The 22,973-nt window shown below is 41.9% G+C and overlaps 1 protein-coding gene across 1 annotated transcript; it reads right to left on the reverse strand.

Moving 5' to 3' along the window:
- Nucleotides 1-16,239: 16,239 nt before the first annotated feature.
- LOC123067259 (probable jasmonic acid carboxyl methyltransferase 2) lies at nucleotides 16,240-17,850 on the reverse strand (the record flags this gene model as incomplete). The annotated part of the gene is made up of 4 exons (XM_044490138.1): nucleotides 16,240-16,649; nucleotides 16,711-16,971; nucleotides 17,052-17,444; nucleotides 17,725-17,850. Coding segments are annotated over 4 exons (1,116 nt in total), but the record flags the coding sequence as incomplete, so codon positions are not given.
- Between the last annotated feature and the right edge of the window lie 5,123 nt (nucleotides 17,851-22,973).

The following is a 22,973-nucleotide window of genomic DNA, read 5'->3' on the forward strand; positions in this document are numbered from 1 at the left end:
CACACAAAAACAGTAGGTAAAAGTGTTGGGTTGTCTCCCAACAAGTGTTTTTCTTTAATGTCTTTTAGCTAGGCATGATGAGTTCAATGATGCTTGCATAAAAGATAAGGATTGAAACATAACAAGAGCATCATGAATCATAAGTTCCTCTCTCAGAATAATTTTCAGTAGCATCATGAATAGATTCATCCATATAACCATCACATAAAGCATTCTTTCATGATCCAAAAGCATAGAAAATTTATTACCCTCCATATAAGCAATTTTATTCTCATTCACAATAGTGGGAGTATCATATGAAACTCAAATACTAAAAATTGTTTCCTCATTAAAAGAGTAATGTTCAGTAAAAGGATACTCAAAATTATGACAATAATTATCAATACTTTTTATAACATAAGTATCATCACAATAATCATCATAAATAGCAACTTTGTTCTCATCATAGATAGGAGGCATGCAATCATCATAACAAATTTGATCATTCGAAGTAAGGGGACTAAAAAGATCATCTTCATTAAGCACATCATCCCCAAGCTTGGGAAAAACATTAATTGCAGCAAATAAATTCTCAAACATGTCATTCTCATCAAACATAGCATCCCCAAGCTTGTGGCTTGGCATATCATAAGCATAATCACTCTCATCATTAATAGTATGAATAGCATCAACGGTATAACAATTGCTATCATCATAATTTCCCAAGTTGTTGCCAAAAAGATTTCCAAGATCATAAGAAGTATCATTATCTTCTCAATCATAATCATCACAACAAGCAATAGGCATAACAAAATCATCATCAATAGTGCTCTCGGACATTGTGCCATAAGACATAGAAGCAATATCATCATCAAGTGCATCATCTTCCACAATTATTTTTGATTCACTTTCATGAGGCACAACAATAATAGGAGCAACATTATTTGGGAGAGATACATTTTTACCTCTATTCTTTCTTCTTTTCTTCTTCTTCACCACATCATGTGTGGGTTTAATTAATTTTTTCGAGCTTCTTGTTGAAGAGATTGATTGGATAGGAAGATCCTCCTCGTTACCTGATTCATCATAAGAAATACTAGGAGGGTATTGGGAAATATTTTCCCTTTCATTTATACTCTCTTAATATTATATTTGTTTTCTTGTCTTTAGATAGTTGGCAATATAAGGATTCTCAATGCAATTTACAGCACAATAGATATAAATTTCCTCTAGACCAAAATCAAGAAATCTCTTGAAATTAAATTTTGGGATGCCCTCAGTTCTACGTTTCATTTCTTCATACCCCAAAAGAAGACTAAGCTCAAGGGTAATCAAGTTACCACAATTTTTGGACACGATTTGATCATGAAACAAATAGCACTGGAGATATTGCAAAGTTCACAAGGATGGCGAGAAAAATTAAATCTTTCAACACAATCATCTAGCCTCTCTTGCAAATTTTTAGTTTATAAATATTTATGCTTTTTACAAAATCTATCTTCCCTTTTTGGTGTGTGTTTGCACTCCCAATTTACTCCGCAACAATTGATATCCTTGTAGGAGACATCATTATCATGGCTAGTGCGATCATCATTAGTATCATGGATATTCAAGGAATTCATACTAGCAATATTGCAATTGTGCTCATCATCCAAAGTTTTTATGCCATAAATTTTATTGAATTCTTTTTCTAGCAATTGAGAACAATTTTCGGAACCCTTGTTCTCAAGATAGACATTATAAAGATAACGAACAATTTGAGGTAACCCAATCTCCATATTTTTGTACTTTTCTATAAAACTAAACTAGTTGTAAAATAAGAAACTAAAACATTCAATTGCAATATCTAAAGGTATACTTTCAAGCATTCACCTCCCCGGCAACGGCGCCCGAAAAGAGCTTTATGTCTACTACGCAACTTTATTCTTGTAGACTCGTGTTGGGCCCCAAGTGCAAAGTTTTGTAGGACAGTAGCAATTTTCCCTCAATTGGATAACCTAAGGTTTATCAATCCGTGGGAAGCGTAGGATGAAGATGGTATCTCTCAGACAACCCTGCAACCAAATACAAGAAATCTCTTGTGTCCCAACACACCCAATGCAATGGCAAATTGTATAGGTGCACTATAGTTCGGCGAAGAGATGGTGATAAAAGTGTAATATGGATAGTAGATATTGATTTTTGTAATAAGAACAATAAAAAACAGCAAGGTAGCAATTGATAAAAGGGATTACAAACGGTATTGCAATGCTTGAAAATGAGGCCTAGGGTCCGTACTTTCACTAGTGCAATCTCTCAGCAATGCTAATCTAATTGGATCATATAACCATCACTCAACGTGCGATGAAGAATCACTCCAAAGTTCTTATCTAGCGGAGAACATAAGAAGAAATTGTTTGTAAGGTACGAAACCACCTCAAAGCTATTCTTTATGTTTGATCTATTCAAGAGTTCATACTAAAATAACACAAAGCTATTCTTTCCATTCGATCCATCCAAGAGTTCGTACTAAAATAACACCATATGATACACATCAACCAACTCTAATGTCACCTAGATATTCCAATGTCACTGCGAGTATCCGTGACTTGATTATGCAATATGCATCAAACAATTTTAGATTCATAATACTCAATCCAACACAAAGAACCTCAAAGTGCCCCAAAATTTCTACCGGAGAAACAAAGACGAGAACGTGCGTCAACCTCTATGCATAGATTACCCCAATGTCACCTCGGGAATCCGTGAGTTGAATAAAAACACATATCAAGTGAATCAATATAACACCCCATTGTCACCACGGGTATTCATATGCAAGACATATATCAAGTGCTCTCAAATCCATAAAAGTATTCAATGCGATAAAATGAATTCTCAAAAGGGAAAACTCAATTCATCACAACAAGATAGAGAGGGGAAAACACCATATGATCCAACTATATTAACAAAGCCCCCGATACATCAAGATCGTGCCATCAAGAACACGAGAGAGAGAGAGAGAGAGAGAGAGAGAGAGGGAGATGGACTACTCCCTTAGCCCCGAGGGTGGACTACTCCCTCCTCATCATGGTGGCCGCCGGGATGATGAACATGCCCACCGGTGATGATCCCCCCTCCGGTGGAGTTCCGGAACGGGGTCAAGATTGGTTTTTCGTGGCTACAGAGGCTTGCGGCGGCGGAACTTCTAATCTAGGGTTACCCCGAGAGTTTCTGGAATATTTGACGATTTATAGGGCAAAGAGGCGGTGCGGGAGGCCACCGAGGTGGGCACAACGCACCAGGGCGCGCCTGGGGGCGGGGCACCCCTCTAGTACTTCTCTGGCCCATCCTAGTTGTTCTGGTCCAAAAAAATTCTCCAAAAAATTTCGTTGTGTTTGGACTCAGTTTGATATTGATTTCCTGCGATGTAAAAAAGCAAGCAAAAACAGCAACTGGCACTGGACACTATGTCAATAAGTTAGTCCCAAAAAATGATATAAAATTGCTATAAAAGGATTGTAAAACATCCAAGAATGATAATATAAGAGAGCATGAATACTTCATAAATTATAGATACATTGGTGACGTATCACCAGCATAAATAGAATCTTTTTCTTCCAACCCTTGAGCCTTTGATACACTCAATCAATGCTGGAAACAATCACTTCTATCCACACCGACCATAACGGGCAGCCTCGAGTATGTGTTAGATGCTTCTATAATAATGTAACTCCCTACAAACATCCTCCCTTACCCCAATAGGGGTGTTAGGAATAAAAAATATACTAGACTTGGCTTACTTACCCGCTGCCATGAACTGCTACAATATGTGTCTAATATATGTTTAAGGGTACTTGCACATTGTGTATTTTCCTTTGACAAAATCAGCGAGTCAGCTGCAAAGAGAAGATGAGAGATAGTTGGAGCACTCCTATTCACCTTTATACCATCTAGGTTCCCCATATCCTTCTCATGTGTAAGCATACTAGATAGGCCCTCTGAACAAAGCAAAAAAGATATGGAGAGAAAGGGTCTCCCCGTCGCAAACCTCTGGTGGGTATAAATTCTTCTGTCCGGTGCCATTGAACTGCACCCTATAGCTGACTTAAGAAACACACTCCATAATCATCTCGACCCATTACTCATGAAAACCCAACTTCAACATCATCTCCTCCAAAAAGCTCCATTCAACCCTGTCATAGGCTTTGTTCATGTCCAGTTTGACAGCACAATATCTATTCTGACCATGACTTTTCTTTTCTATAGTATGAAAACATTCATATGCCACCAAAGCATTGTCTGTAATAAGTCTTCCAGGTACAAAGGCACTCTGTGTTGGGGAGATAATCTTAGGCAGTATCCTCTTGAGTTTGTTAGCAATCGTTTTTAGATTATCTTATAAACAACATTACAGAGGCAGACATACCTATATTTTGTGATTACCTCATGACTGACAACTTTTGATATCAAAACAATGTTTGTAGAATTCCGTCCGAATGATATCTTCCTCTTTTTATAGCATCCAAAACTTCATTTGTCAACTCTTCTCCCAAGATATGCCAAAACCTCTTAAAGAAAATGGCATGTAAGCCATCCGGCCCCGGTGCATTCATATCAGCTATCTGAAATACGACTTTTCGCACATCATCTCACGTATACGGGGGCAATCAGGTATTCATTCATATCATGACTTACAAGAGTTTTAACAGATGCTAACAGACCCTCAACTATTCCACCCAAGATGGAGGTAACCAAATTACAAAAGTAGTCACACACTTGCCCACTAGGGGTTTGAGGTTGTATTTGATTGTTCCCACCATCTCTATTTTTTCCACCAATTTTCGATGGAAACTTCATAAACTGGCCCACCTCTTATTGACTTACCAAAAAAATAGTTTCTTTAATAAAAAGAAAAAGGAAATAGATAATATAAAACGGTGAAAGAAAAGGAAAAAATCTGCGAGAAAGAAAACCTAGAGAACTAACTCAAAAAAACCAAAACATATAGAAAAAACCAGCAGTAGAAACGCCGAAAAAATGGCGAGAAACATCCCAAAAACCAAAGGGTTACATGGGCTGGCCCATGGGAAGCATGTGTTGGCCTCGTGTGTATGCATAAGGCACAAAATAGCGCGTCAAGCGCCGGATAGGGTTTTGCTGCGTTTGGGTCAGCCATTAAAGCATCGAACTGACCTAGTCAGCCCCCAAGTGGACCATCTCATTCCTGGGCTTGGGCTCGCGCCGCTTCTCGCTACCAGAAACATTTTGCAGCTCGAAGTGGCTGGATCCTATGAGAGCTCTTGTTTGACACTTGTTAGCGTCAGAAGTGCTTCCGTGCAGGGCTCGCGCAAACGTGCAGGGCTCGTCAGAAGTAAACGTACGAAAAATGTAACGAACGAAAAACTGTACCACTGGTTGGTTTCCAACCAACGACCTTCGCTGGATTGCCGCGACGCCAGCCACTACAGCTAGCGACTGGGATTGGTTTTTAAGTATAGCATAAATTTAAAGTACTATGAACAGCTGCATATCTGAATTTTAATCTTCGAAACTCAAACAAACTGTTAAAACATGTTTTTTTAAATGTGAACAATTATTGCAAACATAACAAAAACTTATATATGATGAACGATTTTCAAATATACATTGAACTTTTCTTAGGTATACGATGAACAGTTTTTAACTACACGGTGAACATTTTTGTAGTATACATTGAAATTGTTTTAAACATATTAAACATTTTTGTGATATACGATGAACAAATTTTATACATTATACATTTTTGTAATATAATCTGAACAATTTTGTGATATGAGCTGAAAGAACATTTAAATACCCGTTGAACATTTTGTGATATACGCTAAACAATTTGAAATTGTGAACAAAATATGAAAAAGTGACTAATTTTTGAAAAGTGTGCGAACGATGATCGGACGCACACAGGCATCATATAGGATCTTCCGGATCATATTTGCTGCATGAAGACCCAACAATACTGGGAGACGAGTTCGGCCAACCCAGTTCGCTTTCTCTGTCCCTCTTTCCTCTGTTGCTGCCTTTTCTTTTTCTTTTTTTTTCTTTTTCATTTTGTTTTTGTTTTTTTCCGAAAATCACAAATTTGAGCATAAAATGGTGAATTATACAAAAACAAACAATCATATATTACAAAAATGTTCTATATAGTTTAATAAAATATTCACTATATATTACGAAAACATTCACAGTATTTTATTTAATATTCTTCATATATCTAAAAAATGTTCAATATATATTAACAGAACATTTACACTTCATTTTATGAAATATTTTACCTATAAACGTTTAAACTTCATTTTATGAAACTGTTTTTCTCGAAATTTTGTGAACATTTTCATATTTAATTTTCTAATGTATCATGTGAAAATTTACTTAAAATGCCTAATACATATTTAATTTGTATGAAACATTTTCAAAATTATGAGGATATTTATTAAATTATTATTTTTAAATGACACAAGCATATTTCTGTAACATGTGAAAATTTTCTAAAATACCAGGTTTACGTTCTAGAATGGCGCGTACATTTTTTTCATACCAATTACATTTTTAATAAAATTACCCAGATATTTTATACTTTTTTTAAATTTCATGAATAGTTTTTCAAAGCTTGTCAAATGTTTTTAAATTTCATAAACATTTTTATCTGAATGGTATGAATATTTTTTGAATAGTACAAACGTTTGTTTTGAATGGCTCAAATATTTTTTAAAAATTAAGTAAAGTAATATTTAAATGATTTATTTATATTTTTCTAAAGTATAAGAAAAAATTAAAAACATGTAAAAAGGGGAAAGGCAAAGAAACAAAACGAACCATTTTCCTACCAAGGCCCCTCATAGCCAGTGAAAGTTCTAAATAGCCGGTTATAACCCCGCAATATCGGCGAGCAGGGTGTCGCTAAATAGTATACATGTAAAATTGGCTAGTGACGTTGTAAAATAACAAGCTATAGCCACATTATAGTTGATTTGAAGGATTGCCACTATTTAGCATGGCCCGCTATTTGAAACTATGCAACCAGCACAACCAAACACAATAGCTACGCAATATGTCGGTGATCAAGCCGCTGCGACTTCACGCTATCGTGTTGGCTCTCTTGTACCGGTATATATAAAGCAACGACCAACAGTACCCGGTACCCCACAACACACACGCGCACACACATAAGGCAGGATACATAGACGCTGAGCCGGGGGCTACAGCCGTGAACACGCCACATATGACGAACCGTGGGCTCCAGGGCGGCGCCTTCAGGAAGGGGACGGCACAAGAGCATCGCCACTGCCTGATCTGAGGACCAGAGTTTCCCCTGGAGCAACATGACAGGCAATGAGATCCGCGAAGACGCCTTCAAGAAGAGAACGAGCTTCGCCGCCACCGGTCCATTAGAAGATAGAGCAGGTATTCACCTTGGCCACCACTCACGGCCACCGAAAGCCATACCCACGGTTACCACGCCGCCCACACGGCCATGGCAACGGGCAGCACCAAGCCACGGGCTCTGCCCAAGAGCACCATGGAACCACCAATAGGGCCACCGCCCCAGCATCCAATACCTTGACACCACCTCACCCGAGACTCGTGATACGTCCATTTTGCATCATGCTTTTATATCAATAATTATTGCATTATGGGATGTTATTACACATTATGTCACAATACTTATGGCTATTCTCTCTTATTTTACAAGGTTTATCATGAAGAGGGAGAATGCCGGCACCTGGAATTCTGGCTGGAAAAGGAGCAAATATTGGAAACATATTCTGCACAGCTCCAAAAATCCTGAAACTCCACGGAAGTTACTTTTGGAATTTATAAGAATTATTGAGCAAAGAAAGTACTAGAGGGAGCCCACACCCTGGCCAGGAGGGTGGGGGCGCCCCCCCCCCCCGCCTACTGGGTGCGCCCCCTGTCTCCTGGGCCCCTGGTGGCTCTCCGGTGCCCCTCTTCTGCTATATGAAGCCTCTTCCCCTGAAAAAAATCATAAACAAGCTTACGGGACGAAACTCCGCCGCCACGAGGCGGAACCTTGGCGGAACCAATCTAGGGCTCCGGCGGAGCTGTTATGCCGGGGAAACTTCCCTCCGGGAGGGGGAAAACATCACCATCGTCATTACCGACGATCCTCTCATCGGGAGGAGGTCAATCTCTATCAACATCTTCACCAGCACCATCTCCTCTCAAAACCCTAGTTCATCTCTTGTATCCAATCTTGTATCAAAACCACAAATTGGTACCTGTGGGTTGCTAGTAGTGTTGATTACTCCTTGTAGTTGATGCTAATTGGTTTATTTGGTGGAAGATCATATGTTCAGATCCTTAATGCATATTAATACTCCTCTGATCATGAGCATGAATATGCTTTGTGAGTAGTTACGTTTGTTCCTGGGGACATGGGTGAAGTCTTCCTATTAGTAGTCATGTGAATTTGGTATTCGTTCGATATTTTGATGAGATGTATGTTGTCTCTCCTCTAGTGGTGTTATGTGAACATCGACTACATGACACTTCACCATTATTTGGGCCTAGAGGAAGGCATTGGGAAGTAATAAGTAGATGATTGGTTGCTAGAGTGACAGAAGCTTAAACCCTAGTTTATGAGTTGCTTCGTAAGGGGCTGATTTGGATCCATATGTCTAATGCTGTGGTTAGGTTTACCTTAATACTTCTTTTGTAGTTGCGGATGCTTGCAATAGGGGTTAATCATAAGTGGGATGCTTGTCCAAGAAAGGGCAGTACCCAAGCACCGGTCCACCCACATATCAAATTATCAAAGTAACGAACACGAATCATATGAGCGTGATGAAACTAGCTTGACGGTAATTCCCATGTGTCCTCGGGAGCGCTTTTCTCATTATAAGAAATTGTCCAGGCTTGTCCTTTACTACAAAAAGGATTGGGCCACCTTGCTGCACTTTATTTACTTTCATTGCTTGTTACCCGTTACAAATTATCTTATCACCAAACTATCTGTTACCTACAATTTTAGTGCTTGCGGAGAATACCTAACTGAAAACTGCTTGTCATTTCCTTCTGCTCCTCGTTGGGTTTGACACTCTTACTTATTGAAAGGACTACGATAGATCCCCTATACTTGTGGGTAATCAAGACTCTTTTCTGGCGCCGTTGCCGGGGAGTGAAGCGCCTTTGGTGTGTGGAACTTGGTAAGGAAACATTTATATAGTGTGCTGAAATTTTCTGTCACTTGTTACTATGGAAACTAATCCTTTGAGGGGCTTGTTCGGGGTATCTTCACCCCGACCAGTAGAGCAAAGAGTTGCTCCTCAACCTACTGAAAATGTTTACTTTGAGATTCCTTCTGGTATGATAGAGAAACTGCTAGCTAATTCCTTTGCAGGAGATAGAACATTGCATCCCGACATACACCTTATCTTTGTGGATGAAGTTTGTGGATTATTTAAGCTTGCAGGTATTCCCGATGATGTTGTTAAGAGGAAGGTCTTCCCTTTATCTTTGAAGGGAGATGCATTGACATGGTATAGGCTATGTGATGATACGGGATCTTGGAATTATAAACGATTGAAATTGGAATTTCACTAGAAGTTCTATCATATGCATCTTGTTCATCGTGATTGTAATTACATATATAATTTCTGGCCTCGCAAAGGAGAAAGCATCGCTCAAGCTTGGGGGAGGCTTAAGTCAATGTTATATTCATGCCCCAATCATGAGCTTACAAGAGAAATGATTATTCAAAAAATTTATGCTCGGCTTTTTCACAATGATCGCACCATGGTTGATACTTCATGTGTTGGTTCTTATATGTTGAAGACTATTGAATTCAAGTGGGACTTATTGGAAAGAATTAAATGCAACTCTGAATATTGGGGTTCCGACAATGGTAAGGAGTCAGGTATAACACCTAAGTTTGATTGTGTTAAAACTTTTATGGATATCGATGCTTTTCTTGGATTTAGCGCTAAATATGGACTTGACTCTGAGATAGTAGCTGCTTTTTGTGAATCTTTTGCTACTCACGTTGATCTCCCTAAGGAGAAGTGTTTTAAATATAATCCTCCCGTTGAAGTAAAAGTAGTTGCACCTATTACAATTGAAGAAAAGACTATCTGTTATAATGATCCTATTGTTCCTACTACTTATGTTGAGAAACCACCTTTTCCTGTTAGGATAAAGGATCATACTAAAACTTCGATTGTTGTTCGTAAGAGTAAAACTAGAACTTACACACCCCCTGAGCAAATTAAAGTTTAACCTAGTATTGCTATGGTTAAAGATCTCTTGGATGATAATTTAGATGGGCATGTTATTTATTTCTATGGTGAAACTGTTAATATTGCTAGACCAGATGCTAAGATACATAGACCTGTTGTAGGCATGCCTGTTATTTCTGTTAAAATAGGAGATCATTGTTATCATGGCTTATGTGATATGGGTGCTAGTGCTAGTGCAATACCTCATTCCTTATATGAAGAAATTATGCATGATATCGCACCCGCTGAATTGGAAGGTATTGATGTTACTATTAAGCTTGCCAATAGAGATACCATTTCACCATTTGGGATTGTTCGAGATGTTGAAGTCTTGTGTGGGAAAGTTAAATATCCTGCCGATTTTCTTGTTCTTGGTTCCCCACAAGATGACTTTTGTCCCATTATATTTGGTAGAACCTTCTTGAATACTGTTAATGCTAGGGTTGATTGTGAAAAGAATACTGTTACAATCGGCTTAGGGGACATGTCTCATGAGTTTAATTTTGCTAAGTTTCGTAGACAACTCCATGATAAAGAATCACCAAGTAAGGATGAGATTATTGGTCTTGGTTCTATTGCGTGCCTCCTACTGACCCGTTAGAACAATATTTGTTAGACCATGAAAATGATATGTTTATGAATGAAAGAATGGAAATAGATGAAGTATTCCTTCAACAGGGTCCTATTCTAAAACACAACTTACTTATTGAAATCCTAGGGGATCCTCCTCCACCCAAGGGTGATCCCGTGTTTGAGCTCAAACCATTACCTGATAATCTTAAATATTCTTATCTTGATGAAAAGAAGATATATCCTGTTATTATTAGTGCTAACCTTTCAAAGCAAGAAGAGGAAAGATTATTGAAAACTCTGAAGAAGCATCGTGCTGCTATTGGATATACTCTGGATGATCTTAAGGGCATTAGTCCTACTCTATGTCAAAACAAAATCAATGTGGAGAAAGATGCCAAACCAGTTATAGACCCTCAACGACGATTAAATCCTAAGATGAAAAAAGTGGTAAGAAAGGAGATACTAAAGCTCCTTGAAGCAGGTATAATTTATCCCATTGCTGATAGTGATTGGGTAAGTCCTGTCCATTGTGTTCCTAAAAAAGGAGGTATTATTGTTGTTCTTAATGATAAAGATGAGTTGATCCCGCAAAGAATTATTATAGGTTATAGGATGGTAATTGATTTCCGTAAATTAAATAAAGCTACTAAGAAAGATCATTACCATTTACCTTTTAGTGATCAAATGCTAGAAAGACTATTCAAACATACACATTTCTGCTTCCTAGATGGTTATTCTGGTTTCTCTCAAATACCTGTGTCAGCGGAGGATCAATCAAAAACTACTTTTACTTGCCCTTTCGGTACTTTTGCTTATAGACGTATGCCTTTTGGTTTATGTAATGCACCAGCTACCTTTCAAAGATGGATGATGGCTATATTCTCTGACTTTTGTGAAAATATTTGTGAGGTATTTATGGATGACTTCTCCGTTTATGGATCCTTTTTTGATGATTGTTTGAGCAACCTAGATCGAGTTTTGCAGAGATGTGAAGACACTAGTCTCGTCTTGAATTGGGAAAAGTGCCACTTTATGGTTAAGGAAGGCATTGGCTTGGGGCATAAGATTTCTGAGAGATCTATTGAAGTTGATAAAGCTAAAGTTGATGCTATTAAAAAGATGCCATGTCCCAAGGACATAAAAGGTATAAGAAGTTTCCTTGGTCATGCCGGTTTTTATAGGAGGTTCATTAAGGACTTTTCTAAAATCTCTAGGCCTCTGACTAATTTATTGCAAAAAGATATTCCTTTTGTCTTTGATGATGATTGTGTAGAAGAATTTGGAATACTTAAGAAAGCTTTGATAACTGCACCTAGTGTTCAACCACCTGCTTGGAATTTACCCTTTGAAATTATGTGTGATGCTAGTGATTATGATGTAGGTGATGTTCTAGGGCAAAGAGTTGATAAGAAATTAAATGTTATCCAGTATGCTAGTAAAACTCTTGACACTGCAAAGAAATTACGCTACTACTGAAAAAGAATTCTTAGCAGTTGTATTTGCTTGTGATAAGTTCAGACCTTATATTGTTGATTCTAAAGTTACTATTCACACTGATCATGCTGCTATTAAATATCTTATGGAAAAGAAAAATGCAAAACCTAGACTTATTAGATGGGTTCTCTTGCTCCAAGAATTTGATTTGCATATTATTGATAGAAAGGGAGCCGAGAACCCCGTTGCAGACAACTTGTCTAGGTTAGAGAATGTTCTTGATGACCCACTACCTATTGATGATAGCTTTCCCGATGAACAATTAGCGGTTGTTAATGCTTCTCGTATTGCTCCATGGTATGTTGATTATGCTAATTACATTGTTGCTAAATTTATACCACCTAGCTTCACATACCAGCAAAAGAAAAAGTTCTTTTATGATTTAAGGCATTACTTCTGGGATGACCCACACCTCTATAAAGAAGGAGTAGATGGTGTTATTAGGCGTTCTGTACCTGAGCATGAACAGGAACAGATCATACACAAGTGTCACTCCAAAACATATGGAGGACACCACGCTGGAGATAGAACTGCACATAAGGTATTGCAATCCGGTTTTTATTGGCCTACTTTCTTCAAAGATGCTCGTAAATTTGTCTTGTCTTGTGATGAATGTCAAAGAATAGGTAATATTATTAGACGTCAAGAAATGCCTATGAATTATTCTCTTGTTATTGAACCATTTGACGTTTGGGGCTTTGATTATATGGGACCTTTTCCTGCCCCTAATGGATATATACATATTTTAGTTGCTGTTGATTACGTTACTAAGTGGGTAGAAGCTATTCCAACTAGTAGCGCTGATCATAACACCTCTATTAAGATGCTTAAAGAAGTTATTTTTCCGAGGTTTGGAGTCCCTAGATATCTTATGACTGATGGTGGTTCACACTTTATTCATGGTGCTTTCCGTAAGATGCTTGCTAAGTATGATATTAATCATAGAATTGCATCGCCTTATCACCCACAGTCTAGCGGTCAAGTAGAGTTGAGCAATAAAGAGCTCAAATTAATTTTGCAAAAGACTGTGAATAGATCTAGAAAAATTGGTCCAAGAAAATCGATGATGCATTATGGGCCTATAGAACTACATATAAAAATCCTATGGGTATGTCTCCGTATAAGATGGTTTATGAAAAAACGTGTCACTTACCTCTAGAACTTGAACATAAAGCATATTGGGCTATTAAAGAGCTCAATTATGACTTCAAACTTGCCGGTGAGAAGAGGTTATTTGATATTAGCTCACTTGATGAATGGAGAACACAAGCCTATGAGAATGCCAAGCTTTTCAAAGAAAAAGTTAAAGAGATGGCATGACAAAAGGATACAAAAGCATGAGTTTAACGTAGGTGATTATGTATTGCTATTCAACTCTCGTTTAAGATTTTTTGCAGGAAAACTTCTCTCTAAGTGGGATGGTCCTTACGTTATCGAGGAGATCTATCGTTCCGGTGCCATAAAAATCAACAACTTCGAAAGGTAAGCTTATGTCATACGGAGGCCGTTTGATTTTGATTAATTCGGTGCTCACGAGTATGCCTATGTTTCTCTTATCGTTCTTTGAGGTTCCAGCTGGTGTTAGGAAACGACTGGACTTCTATCGGTCGCGCTTCTTTTGGCAGGGTGATGAACTTAAAAGAAAGTACCGGCTCGCTAAATGGGACATCATCTGTAGACCGAAAGATCAAGGGGGCCTTGGTATTGAAAATCTTGAAGTTAAGAACAGATGTCTTCTTAGTAAGTGGTTGTGGAAGCTTTCTTTCGGGACTGAGGCCATGTGGGCGCAGATCCTCCGCAACAAGTACCTCCAGACTAAAACATTGTCCCAGGTCGTCGTCAGGCCGACTAATTCGCCTTTCTGGAAAGGGCTAATGAAAGTCAAACAATCTATGTTCAACAGGACGAGATTTGTTATTGGAAATGGTACAAGTACACGTTTCTGGGAGGATACTTGGCTTTGAGACTCACCTTTAGCCGTTCAATATCCGTCTTTATATCGTATTGCTCAACGACGTGAGGTGTTCGTGGCAATGGTATTTAAATCTGTCCCCCTTAATATTCAATTTAGACGGTCGCTAGCGGGCAATCGCTGGGAAGATTGGCTCCATCTAGTTAGGAGACTAATGGAGGTTTAACTTTCTCACCAACCCGATGTATTACGCTGGAAGTTGACTAGTTCTGGAGCTTTTACAGTTAAATCAATGTATATTGATGTTATTAATTCGAATACTATTCCAACTTCCATGCATGTTTGGGCTGTCAAAGTTCCTTTAAAAATTAAAGTGTTTATGTGGTTTGTCCATAAACAAGTTATTTTTAACAAAGGACAACTTGATTAAGCATAATTGGACAGGACCTACTAGGTGTAGTTTTTGTGATCGGGATGAGACGATTAAGCATTTATTCTTTGATTGCCCGTTGGCCAAAGTGCTTTGGCGGACAGTCCATATTGCTTTTAATATTACTCCCCCGAATTCGGTCAATGCTTTATTTGGGACATGGCTTAATGGGGTTGAGCCTGACTTAGCAAGACATATTCGGGTTGGAGTTTGCGCTCTATTATGGACTATCTGGAATTGCAGAAATGATTTGGTTTTTAACAGATCATCACGGTTTCATTTCTTGCAGGTTATTTTTCGAGCTACGGCACTGCTCCGTTCGTGGTCGCTACTCACTTCGATGGAGGCCAGGGAGCATTTGGTTACTGGTTCTATCCGTTGGGAGATGGTAGCTCGGAATATCTTCAACCGGTTTGGATGGCGGTCATGTAATCGGATAGGCAATTAATTTCTCTATCTATTTTTAGCCAGCCGGTTGTGGCACCTTTTCCTGGCTAGTTTGTGTCTAGCGTTCTGTCGCTCCGCGTGAGCTGCATTTATCTTTTTCTTTTTTCTTTCGCTGGAGACTACGGAACCTTGTTGGCACTTTTTGCTATTTGGTTAATAAGATGGCCGTATGCATTTTTCTGATGCAGAGGCCGGGGAGTCCCCCTTTTTCGAAAAAAAAAGAAACAGGCGCCTGCTTAAAAAAGTTAATCTCTGACTACATATTTGTGATATGCATCATGGCTGTTTAGCTGGGATGGCAGTGAGGAGTCGTCTGATGTGCTCTTGTACAACAGGAAGCCCGAGCCCGTATTTGTTTCTACCGAGTCTGTACCTCAAGTATGCGTACCACCTGATTCGTATTCTAATACATGTAGCAAAAACTATCGGTGTTAATTCTTTGTCTCTTTAGAACTAGTACTCCTTTTGAGTTTCTTTCAGAACACTACAACTGTTGAGCGCTCTAACACATTTGTCATGCGGGCACATATCACAATGGATAAAGTAATTGAGTTATTACTCCTTACATTACGCGGTTGAGATGGTTAGAAATTCGCGTCGATCGGCTGCCAGAACTTAAGATCAAATAAGCAAGAAATCATGCAGATCAGGTATGGCTCCGTCATTGATTTTTTTTTGGATACGTCTTGTTCTTTGGATAGAAATCATGCAACGACTAAGCTGTATTACGGACAGTAATACTCCCTCCGTCCCAAAATAAGTGTCTTAAGCTTAGTACAACTTTGTACTTTGAGACACTTATTTTAGGACAAAGGGAGTGAGCTAACGTTATGACAAAACAAACTAATGGTATTATCACCATCATATAAATTGTGACAAAACAAACTATTATCCATGCTGACATACTATGTTATATAAAACTCATAATTATAGAAGCAACGCAATCACATACTACACACAAGCTACACCTCAATACCGTAGTTTGATTAATGAAACGCTAAAAAGTTGTTGCCTTCCAAAAGTTCAAGGATGGCATGCAACCATTTACAAATCAGCCACAACTCCATCTGGAACAACAAACATAACATTACAGTTATTGAGTTAACATAATGAAGTGAGAGTGTGACATTGCCTTAAATAAAGCAGTGGTTCAATCTTATCAAATTCAAATGTCTGGAAAGCAAGCAGTCACAGTCACACACCGGCCAGTTATGTGATCATCCATTAATCATGCCTTGCTGACTGAGACTGTCAGCATAGCTAATCTGGCAAGCTCATCATGCAACCTCCCTTCCACGCTCCAACAACGCTCAGAAGTCTTCACAAAATCATCCATTAGATCTCCGAAATGCTGCACTAGTATCTGCTCGAACACGGCTCTTAGCTGGTTAGCGGTCCAGGCTGGGGTGATGAGCTCTTTGTTGATGCCGCCTGTAAAGTCATGCACCAGCATCTCCCTTATTGAAAATGAGCCCTCTTCGTGGATGATCTCCTTCAGCTCTTCATTTGAAGGTCCATACATCGGCATGTAGAAAGAATTAAACTTCTCTTTGTCTATTACTCCCTCTAAGTCATACGGAAAGATCAAATAGTCATTCTTTTGTTAGGGAATAATAAGAATATACCTCTGAAGCCATGACACTAAGAACCTGAGTTATGATTTCCCATATGTGAAAGGAGGCAATACCATCAAAACGCCTCCCTATAATGGAAACAACCATCTGTCCTCCTGGGGCTAACTCTTTGGCCCTTAGCTCCAGGAAATGTGTGAAATCTTTCCTAAATTGTTCCGCATAAGCCTGAAGGACTATAGGGAGTCTTTCACGCCTAGCTTTCTCATCAATGTCATACGCTGGGATATGGTTCCTCGCTAGAACTTCAGGAGCCTATATAAATAAAAGATTTTCTTACATTTTAAATACATTTATTCATTGGATCGATCCATCGAGTAGTGTTATACTCGCACCTTTGAGAGCCATTGTAGGCTACTGGATGAGCACACAAGATGCAATGAGCTACTGGTGAAGAGCCTCTCATAAAACGACCCTGGTGTGACACCAATCATGACAAGAGGCTTCTTGCTTTGACGGAGCGTGACTAGGCTCTTCACGACCATGTTGAAGTCATTGTCAGGAAGGTCATTGAGGAACACAAGTAGTTCCGGTGACGGCTGCTGGAGCTGAAGACAGTAACTCTGAATAGCCTTGATGGCGATCGATACAAGTGCAAGGGCATTTGGGCCAGTGGAGCAGCCCAAGTCAGCGATCACAACCTTTTGGGGCAACAAAGTGTTGGTATTGCTGCCTAAGTCAATGATGGCTGCTTCTATCAGGAGTTTCATTCTGTTCTGCTGAGCGCTCTGCAGTCAACTTGTATTTCATTAGAAAATTTAGTACTCCCTCTGTCCCACAATATAAGATGTTTTTGCAAGTTGTTTTAGCTTGCAAAAACATCTTATACTGTGGAACGGAGGACTAGAATCTAAGAGCTAATGGTGTGCTTTTTAAATTCATACATTCTATCAAATTCGAGAAATATAAGCTAGTTATTTCATAAATTCCCAGAAAACAATTGGTGTAATATGAATGAAGTTCTTGATGAGACAGTCTTGTAAATTCAAGTGTCAAAGAACATCATACCTGAAAAGCAGAGTTGCGAGCATAGCTTGTTTCTCCCTGACCTTGATTCATATGAACCATTTGTTTCGAAGGACTTTGTTTACAGAAGGCCCAACTTCCGGAGAGCTGCAACCTAAGATTACCAGATTAGGAAGCCAATGCTAATGGTGTATTGGAAGCTCAATCCAATTTTTATATGCTAACTGGGATGGTGGCTAATCCATCTTATGGCTAGACAACAGAAAGAGCGGGTCAAATTCAAATAATGTGGCGCTCATATACAAGGCTGTGGGACCTCTCGTCTCGCCCGAGACGCTCCCGCGGGCGGCAGGGCGAACCCTAGCGGCCGCCGCACCAGCCCTCTTCCCCACCTCCTCTCCTCCTCGCCGCCGTCGGAGGGCGCCGCCTGGCGAAGCCCGGTCGGCGTCGGCGGCGGCGGGATCTTCTGGCCCCCCTCCCCTGTTGCTCGCGGCACGGGCGCCACAGCTTGGCAGGGGCGCGTCGCTCGCGCGGGGTGGCACGGCCTGCCGGTGGAGCGGCAGCGGCTGCGCGGATGGATGGGCAGCTAGCGAGGCGGAGATGGCGGGTCGGCTCTTCTGCGGGCGTTAGGTCCAGATCCCCTTGTCGTCCGGCTCGGGCTGCGGCAGCGTGGGCCGGAGGGCGCTCTGCCTTGGCGGGCTGCTGCTCCGGCGAGGCTGGGGAGCCGCCTGCTGCTGTTGCCTGGCGGCGGGCGGGCCTCCGGGGGCGACTCGCCTGGTGGCGGCGGTGGTACAGCTCCGACCACGGGCTGCAGCGGACGGGTCCCGGTGGACCCCTTCTCTTCGGGCCATGGCTCGACCTCCTTCTCCTCTCGGTCGGGGTCGAAGGCGGGCTGGTGCTGGTGGAGGTGGGGGCGTGCCGGCCGGATCTGATGCAAATTTTTCGGCAGGCGGCGCGGGTTGGCATCGGCCAGGCGTGGCCGCTGCTCCGGCCGTGGGCGGCGGCATGGGACGGTCTCGGTGATGGCCTCCCGGTGTCGTGGCGGCTCCACGGTAGCTCGACGGATCTGTTCGCGGCAGCGGTCGGCTTCTTCGGCGTCGGCTCGTCTGCGGTCGGGCCGTTTCGGCCTTCACCCCATCTCCTCGTCGCCTGGGCGTTTCACCCATCAATGGGCTAGTCCTCTCCCAGCTGCGGTCCACCGCTCGTCTCGCGCCCCGGTGCTGCAGGACCGAGCTCGTCCCGCGCCCGATGCAGCAGGACCGAGCTCGTCTCGCGCACGGTGCAGCAGGACTGATCTCGTCCCCCTCTCGATGCAGCAGGACCGAGCTCGTCTCGCGCTCGGGGCTGCAGGACGGGTCGGTGGATGCCAGTTTTGGCCGACCTATTGGGTCTCGACGCTGGGGGTCGCCCAGGAGGGCGAAAGGTGGGACCTTTCCGCTCGTCTCTTTCGTTGGGGTGCGACGGGTCTCGGGTGAGGTGGTGTCGAGGTCTTGGATGCTGGGGCGACAGTCCTGGTGGTGGTAGCGCGGTGCTCGTGGGCAGAGCCCGTGCCTTGGTGCTGCCCGGTCTCCATGGCCGTGTGGGCGGCGGCGTTGCCTGGGTGTGGCGTTCGGTGGCGGTGAGTGTTGGCCGAGGTGAAAACCTGTTCTATCTTCGGACGGACCGGTGGTGGCGAAGATCGTTCCGTTCTTGAAGGCGTCGTCGCGGCTTTCATTGCCCGTCATGTGGCTCCGGGGAAAACTCTGATCCTTGGATCGGGCGGTGGCGGCACGCCGGTGTCGTTCCCTTCTTGAAGGCGCCGCCTTGGAGTGCATGGTTCGTCATATGTAGCTTCATCTCTGTGTGGTAGCGCTAGGGATGGTGTTGCTGTGCTCAGCGCCTTTGTATCCTGCCCTGGGTGTGTGCGTGTGTTGCGGTGGCGTGGCGTGTGTTTGTACTGGATGCTTGTTGATTGGTGCTTTATTTATAAAGCGGGGCGAAAGCCTTTTTCGGTAAATTCAAATAATGTTACAACAATAAATTAAAAAGTGTCATGCTAGAAGTTGTTTTAGATCAGCAGAATTGCTGTTTTGATAAGTTTATGTTGATTTAGGGCCTCAATTGAGGATAAAATGGCCAGAACAGACATTTCCGACATTCTAGAATAACAGAGGCACATTTTTGTTTAATGGTTTTGTCTTTGTAGTTGGGCAGTTCATCTTTTCTTTAGTGCTTATCCTTCTGTGTGATGCTTGTTGAACGCACAACCAAGTGCACAGCTGATGCAAATACAACAAACAGCCAATGAACCATATGATGCAATTTTCAAATAATAACCAAGGGAATAGTACTCGTGGTCTATTGTAGGGATATGCAATAAGCTTATTTATTTTTATAATGGATAATATATTAATATCAAACTGTTACCAAGTATACTCGGCCTGTGCAATATATAACACAACATCAAGAACTACTCAAGACATAAGAATACACATAACCAAAATATTACAGAAATAAATAAAATAGACATGACCCCAAATGTAATCCCTGATCAATTAATGGTACAGGGCAACTAGCATCAGCATCAACCACCGCCATTGAGAACACCAGGATTATGTGATAGACTCCTTTTGAATCATATAGTACCATGGCGCAAAGATCATGGTATCATGGCGCAAAGTTTCGTGCATATATAGGTTAATTATTTTAGTATCAGATATTCTTTCGAAGGGGGAATAAGATCGCTTTGAGATTCACTTCAAACATGCCGTCTACTTTTATCCATAATCGTAGGCTATCAAGTGAAGTAGTCGATGCATGAAACTCAATACTGCTACTCACCAAGAAAGTCTCTTAGTGAATATGAAGACCTTCAGAAAAAGTAGGAAACAAATGGAGACTAACGATGAATCCGGAGGGACATATAACATGTCTAAAAATCGGCTAATCATCATCAAGAGTTCAAGACTCAAGAAGAGGGAACTAACAAGGGAACGACATAATCGCGGGGTAGAGCCATTCTATGGCATGGATCAGCTGCTGATCAAGCTGTGCTTAGGGGGAAAGGACCGAACTGGACTGAAGAAGGCACTTCACAGCTTCTGCATACGCACCTGGAGATGAATGAAAACGGTGGGGGCGCCAGGGAAGGGCAGGCCTGACGTGGGAGAAGCTCCTCTTGGGGGTTGTGAAACTAATCCTTATGGTACTGGGCTATATGCAGCCTCTTATATTTTGGATTGCAACTTGACTTTGAATTATTGTAACGCTAGTACATGTCTACCAATTTGGTGTAGATCCGCTCAAAGAATAAGAAAAAGGATTTGGTGTACAGCCTAACACCAAGTCTTCGAAGGAAGTTCCAGCATGTCCATGTCTCGCTTACATCTCCGTGATTAGGTACAATGTGAATTAACCAAATGAGATGCTGATTAGTTCAGAAGTAATAATAAGACAGAAAATTAAAAGTAGCAGGCAACAGATCTAGTACCAAATCTATTCATGATGGAACGACGATCATGACATGCTGACAGAGTGACAGCCGCTAAATTTGGTCGTATTACTATTATAGGGTCTGACGCCCTGATCCTTTCTAGGGACGCATGATGGAACGACGATCATGACATGCTCACAGAGTAACACCAACTTTTTGCTATGCCAGCATGTCCATGTCTCGCTCACAGCTCGGTGATTAGGTAGTAGGTACAGTGCTAATTAACTCAAATGAGATGCTCAGTAGTTGGGAAGTAATAAACTAATATCTGTTCATGTCAATCTTTCTAGAAACCCCCCCCCCCCCCCCCCCCCCACACACACACACAGACACATACCAAAAAAACAACTAGATGTCCTGCTGCCTCCATATTCTTCGTCCTCACACTGCCATGATTGTTGACATGGAAGATGGAACTAACTAACAGCCTCTGTTCGACAATATAAGGTGTATTAATATTCTATATTATCTATCTAGCTTCAAACGCCCCGCGACGCTCCTCAGGGCGGCACGGGCAGAAAACCCGGCACTGGCGCCCGCTCCCCCATCCCCTCCCTTCCCCACGCCGTCGCCGGTGCACGCCTGCGGGCAAAGACCCCTTGCGGCCGGCGGCGGCGGGATCCAATATGTTATGTTCTTCCAGCGCGCAGGTGGTGGAGGGGTGAAAGATCGTGGATATCGCCTAGACGGGGGGAGGGGGGTGTTAAATAGGCGTTTTAAAATAATTACGGTTTAGGCTTGAACAAATGCGAAATAAACCTAGCGGTTAATTTGCCAAGCACAAAACCTACAACAACTAGGCTCACCTATGTGCACCAACAACTTATGCTAAGCAACATAAACTACTAGGTGATAGCAAGATATATGACAAGAAACAATATGGCTATCACAAAGTAAAGTGCATAAGTAAAGGGCTCGGGTAAGAGATAACCGAGGCACTCGGAGACGATGATGTATCCCGAAGTTCACACCCTTGCGGATGCTAATCTCCGTTTGGAGCGGTGTGGAGGCACAATGCTCCCCAAGAAGCCACTAGGGCCACCGTAATCTCCTCACGCCCTCGCACAATGCAAGATGTCGTGATTCCAGTAAGGGACCTTGAGGGCGGTCACCGAACCCATACAAATGGCAACCCTTGGGGGCGGTCACCGAACCCATACACTTTGGCAACCCTTGGGGGTGGTCACCGGTACCCGTCAAATTGCTCGGGGTGATCTCCACAACCTAATTGGAGACCCCGACGCTTGCCCAGAGCTTTACACCATAATGATTGAGCTCCGAACACCACCAACCGTCTAGGGCGCCCAAGCACCCAAGAGGAACAAGCTCAAGGGTACCAAGCACCCAAGAGTAATAAGCTTCTCAACTTGTAACTTCCACGTATCACCGTGGAGAACTCAAACCGATGCACCAAATGCAATGGCAAGGGCACATGGAGTGCCCAAGTCCTTCTCTCTCAAATCCCACCGAAGCAACTAATGCTAGGGAGGAAAATGAGAGGAAGACCAAGAAGGAGAACACCAAGAACTCCAAGAACTAGATCCAAGGGGTTCCCCTCACATAGAGGAGAAAGTGATTGGTGGAAATGTGGATCTAGATCTCCTCTCTCTTTTCCCTCAAAAACTAGCAAGAATCCATGGAGGGATTGAGAGTTGGCAAGCTCGAAGAAGGTCAGCAATGGGGGAAGAACACGAGCTCTAAGGATAAGGTTCAATGGGGAGGAAGACCCCCTTTTATAGGAGGGGGAAAGTCCAACCGTTAAGTGCTCAGCCCGCACACGAGCGGTACTACCGCTCCACGAGCGGTACTACCGCTTGGG

This window comes from Triticum aestivum, chromosome 3B, assembly GCF_018294505.1.
Source record: "Triticum aestivum cultivar Chinese Spring chromosome 3B, IWGSC CS RefSeq v2.1, whole genome shotgun sequence".
NCBI classification, from domain to species: domain Eukaryota; kingdom Viridiplantae; phylum Streptophyta; class Magnoliopsida; order Poales; family Poaceae; genus Triticum; species Triticum aestivum.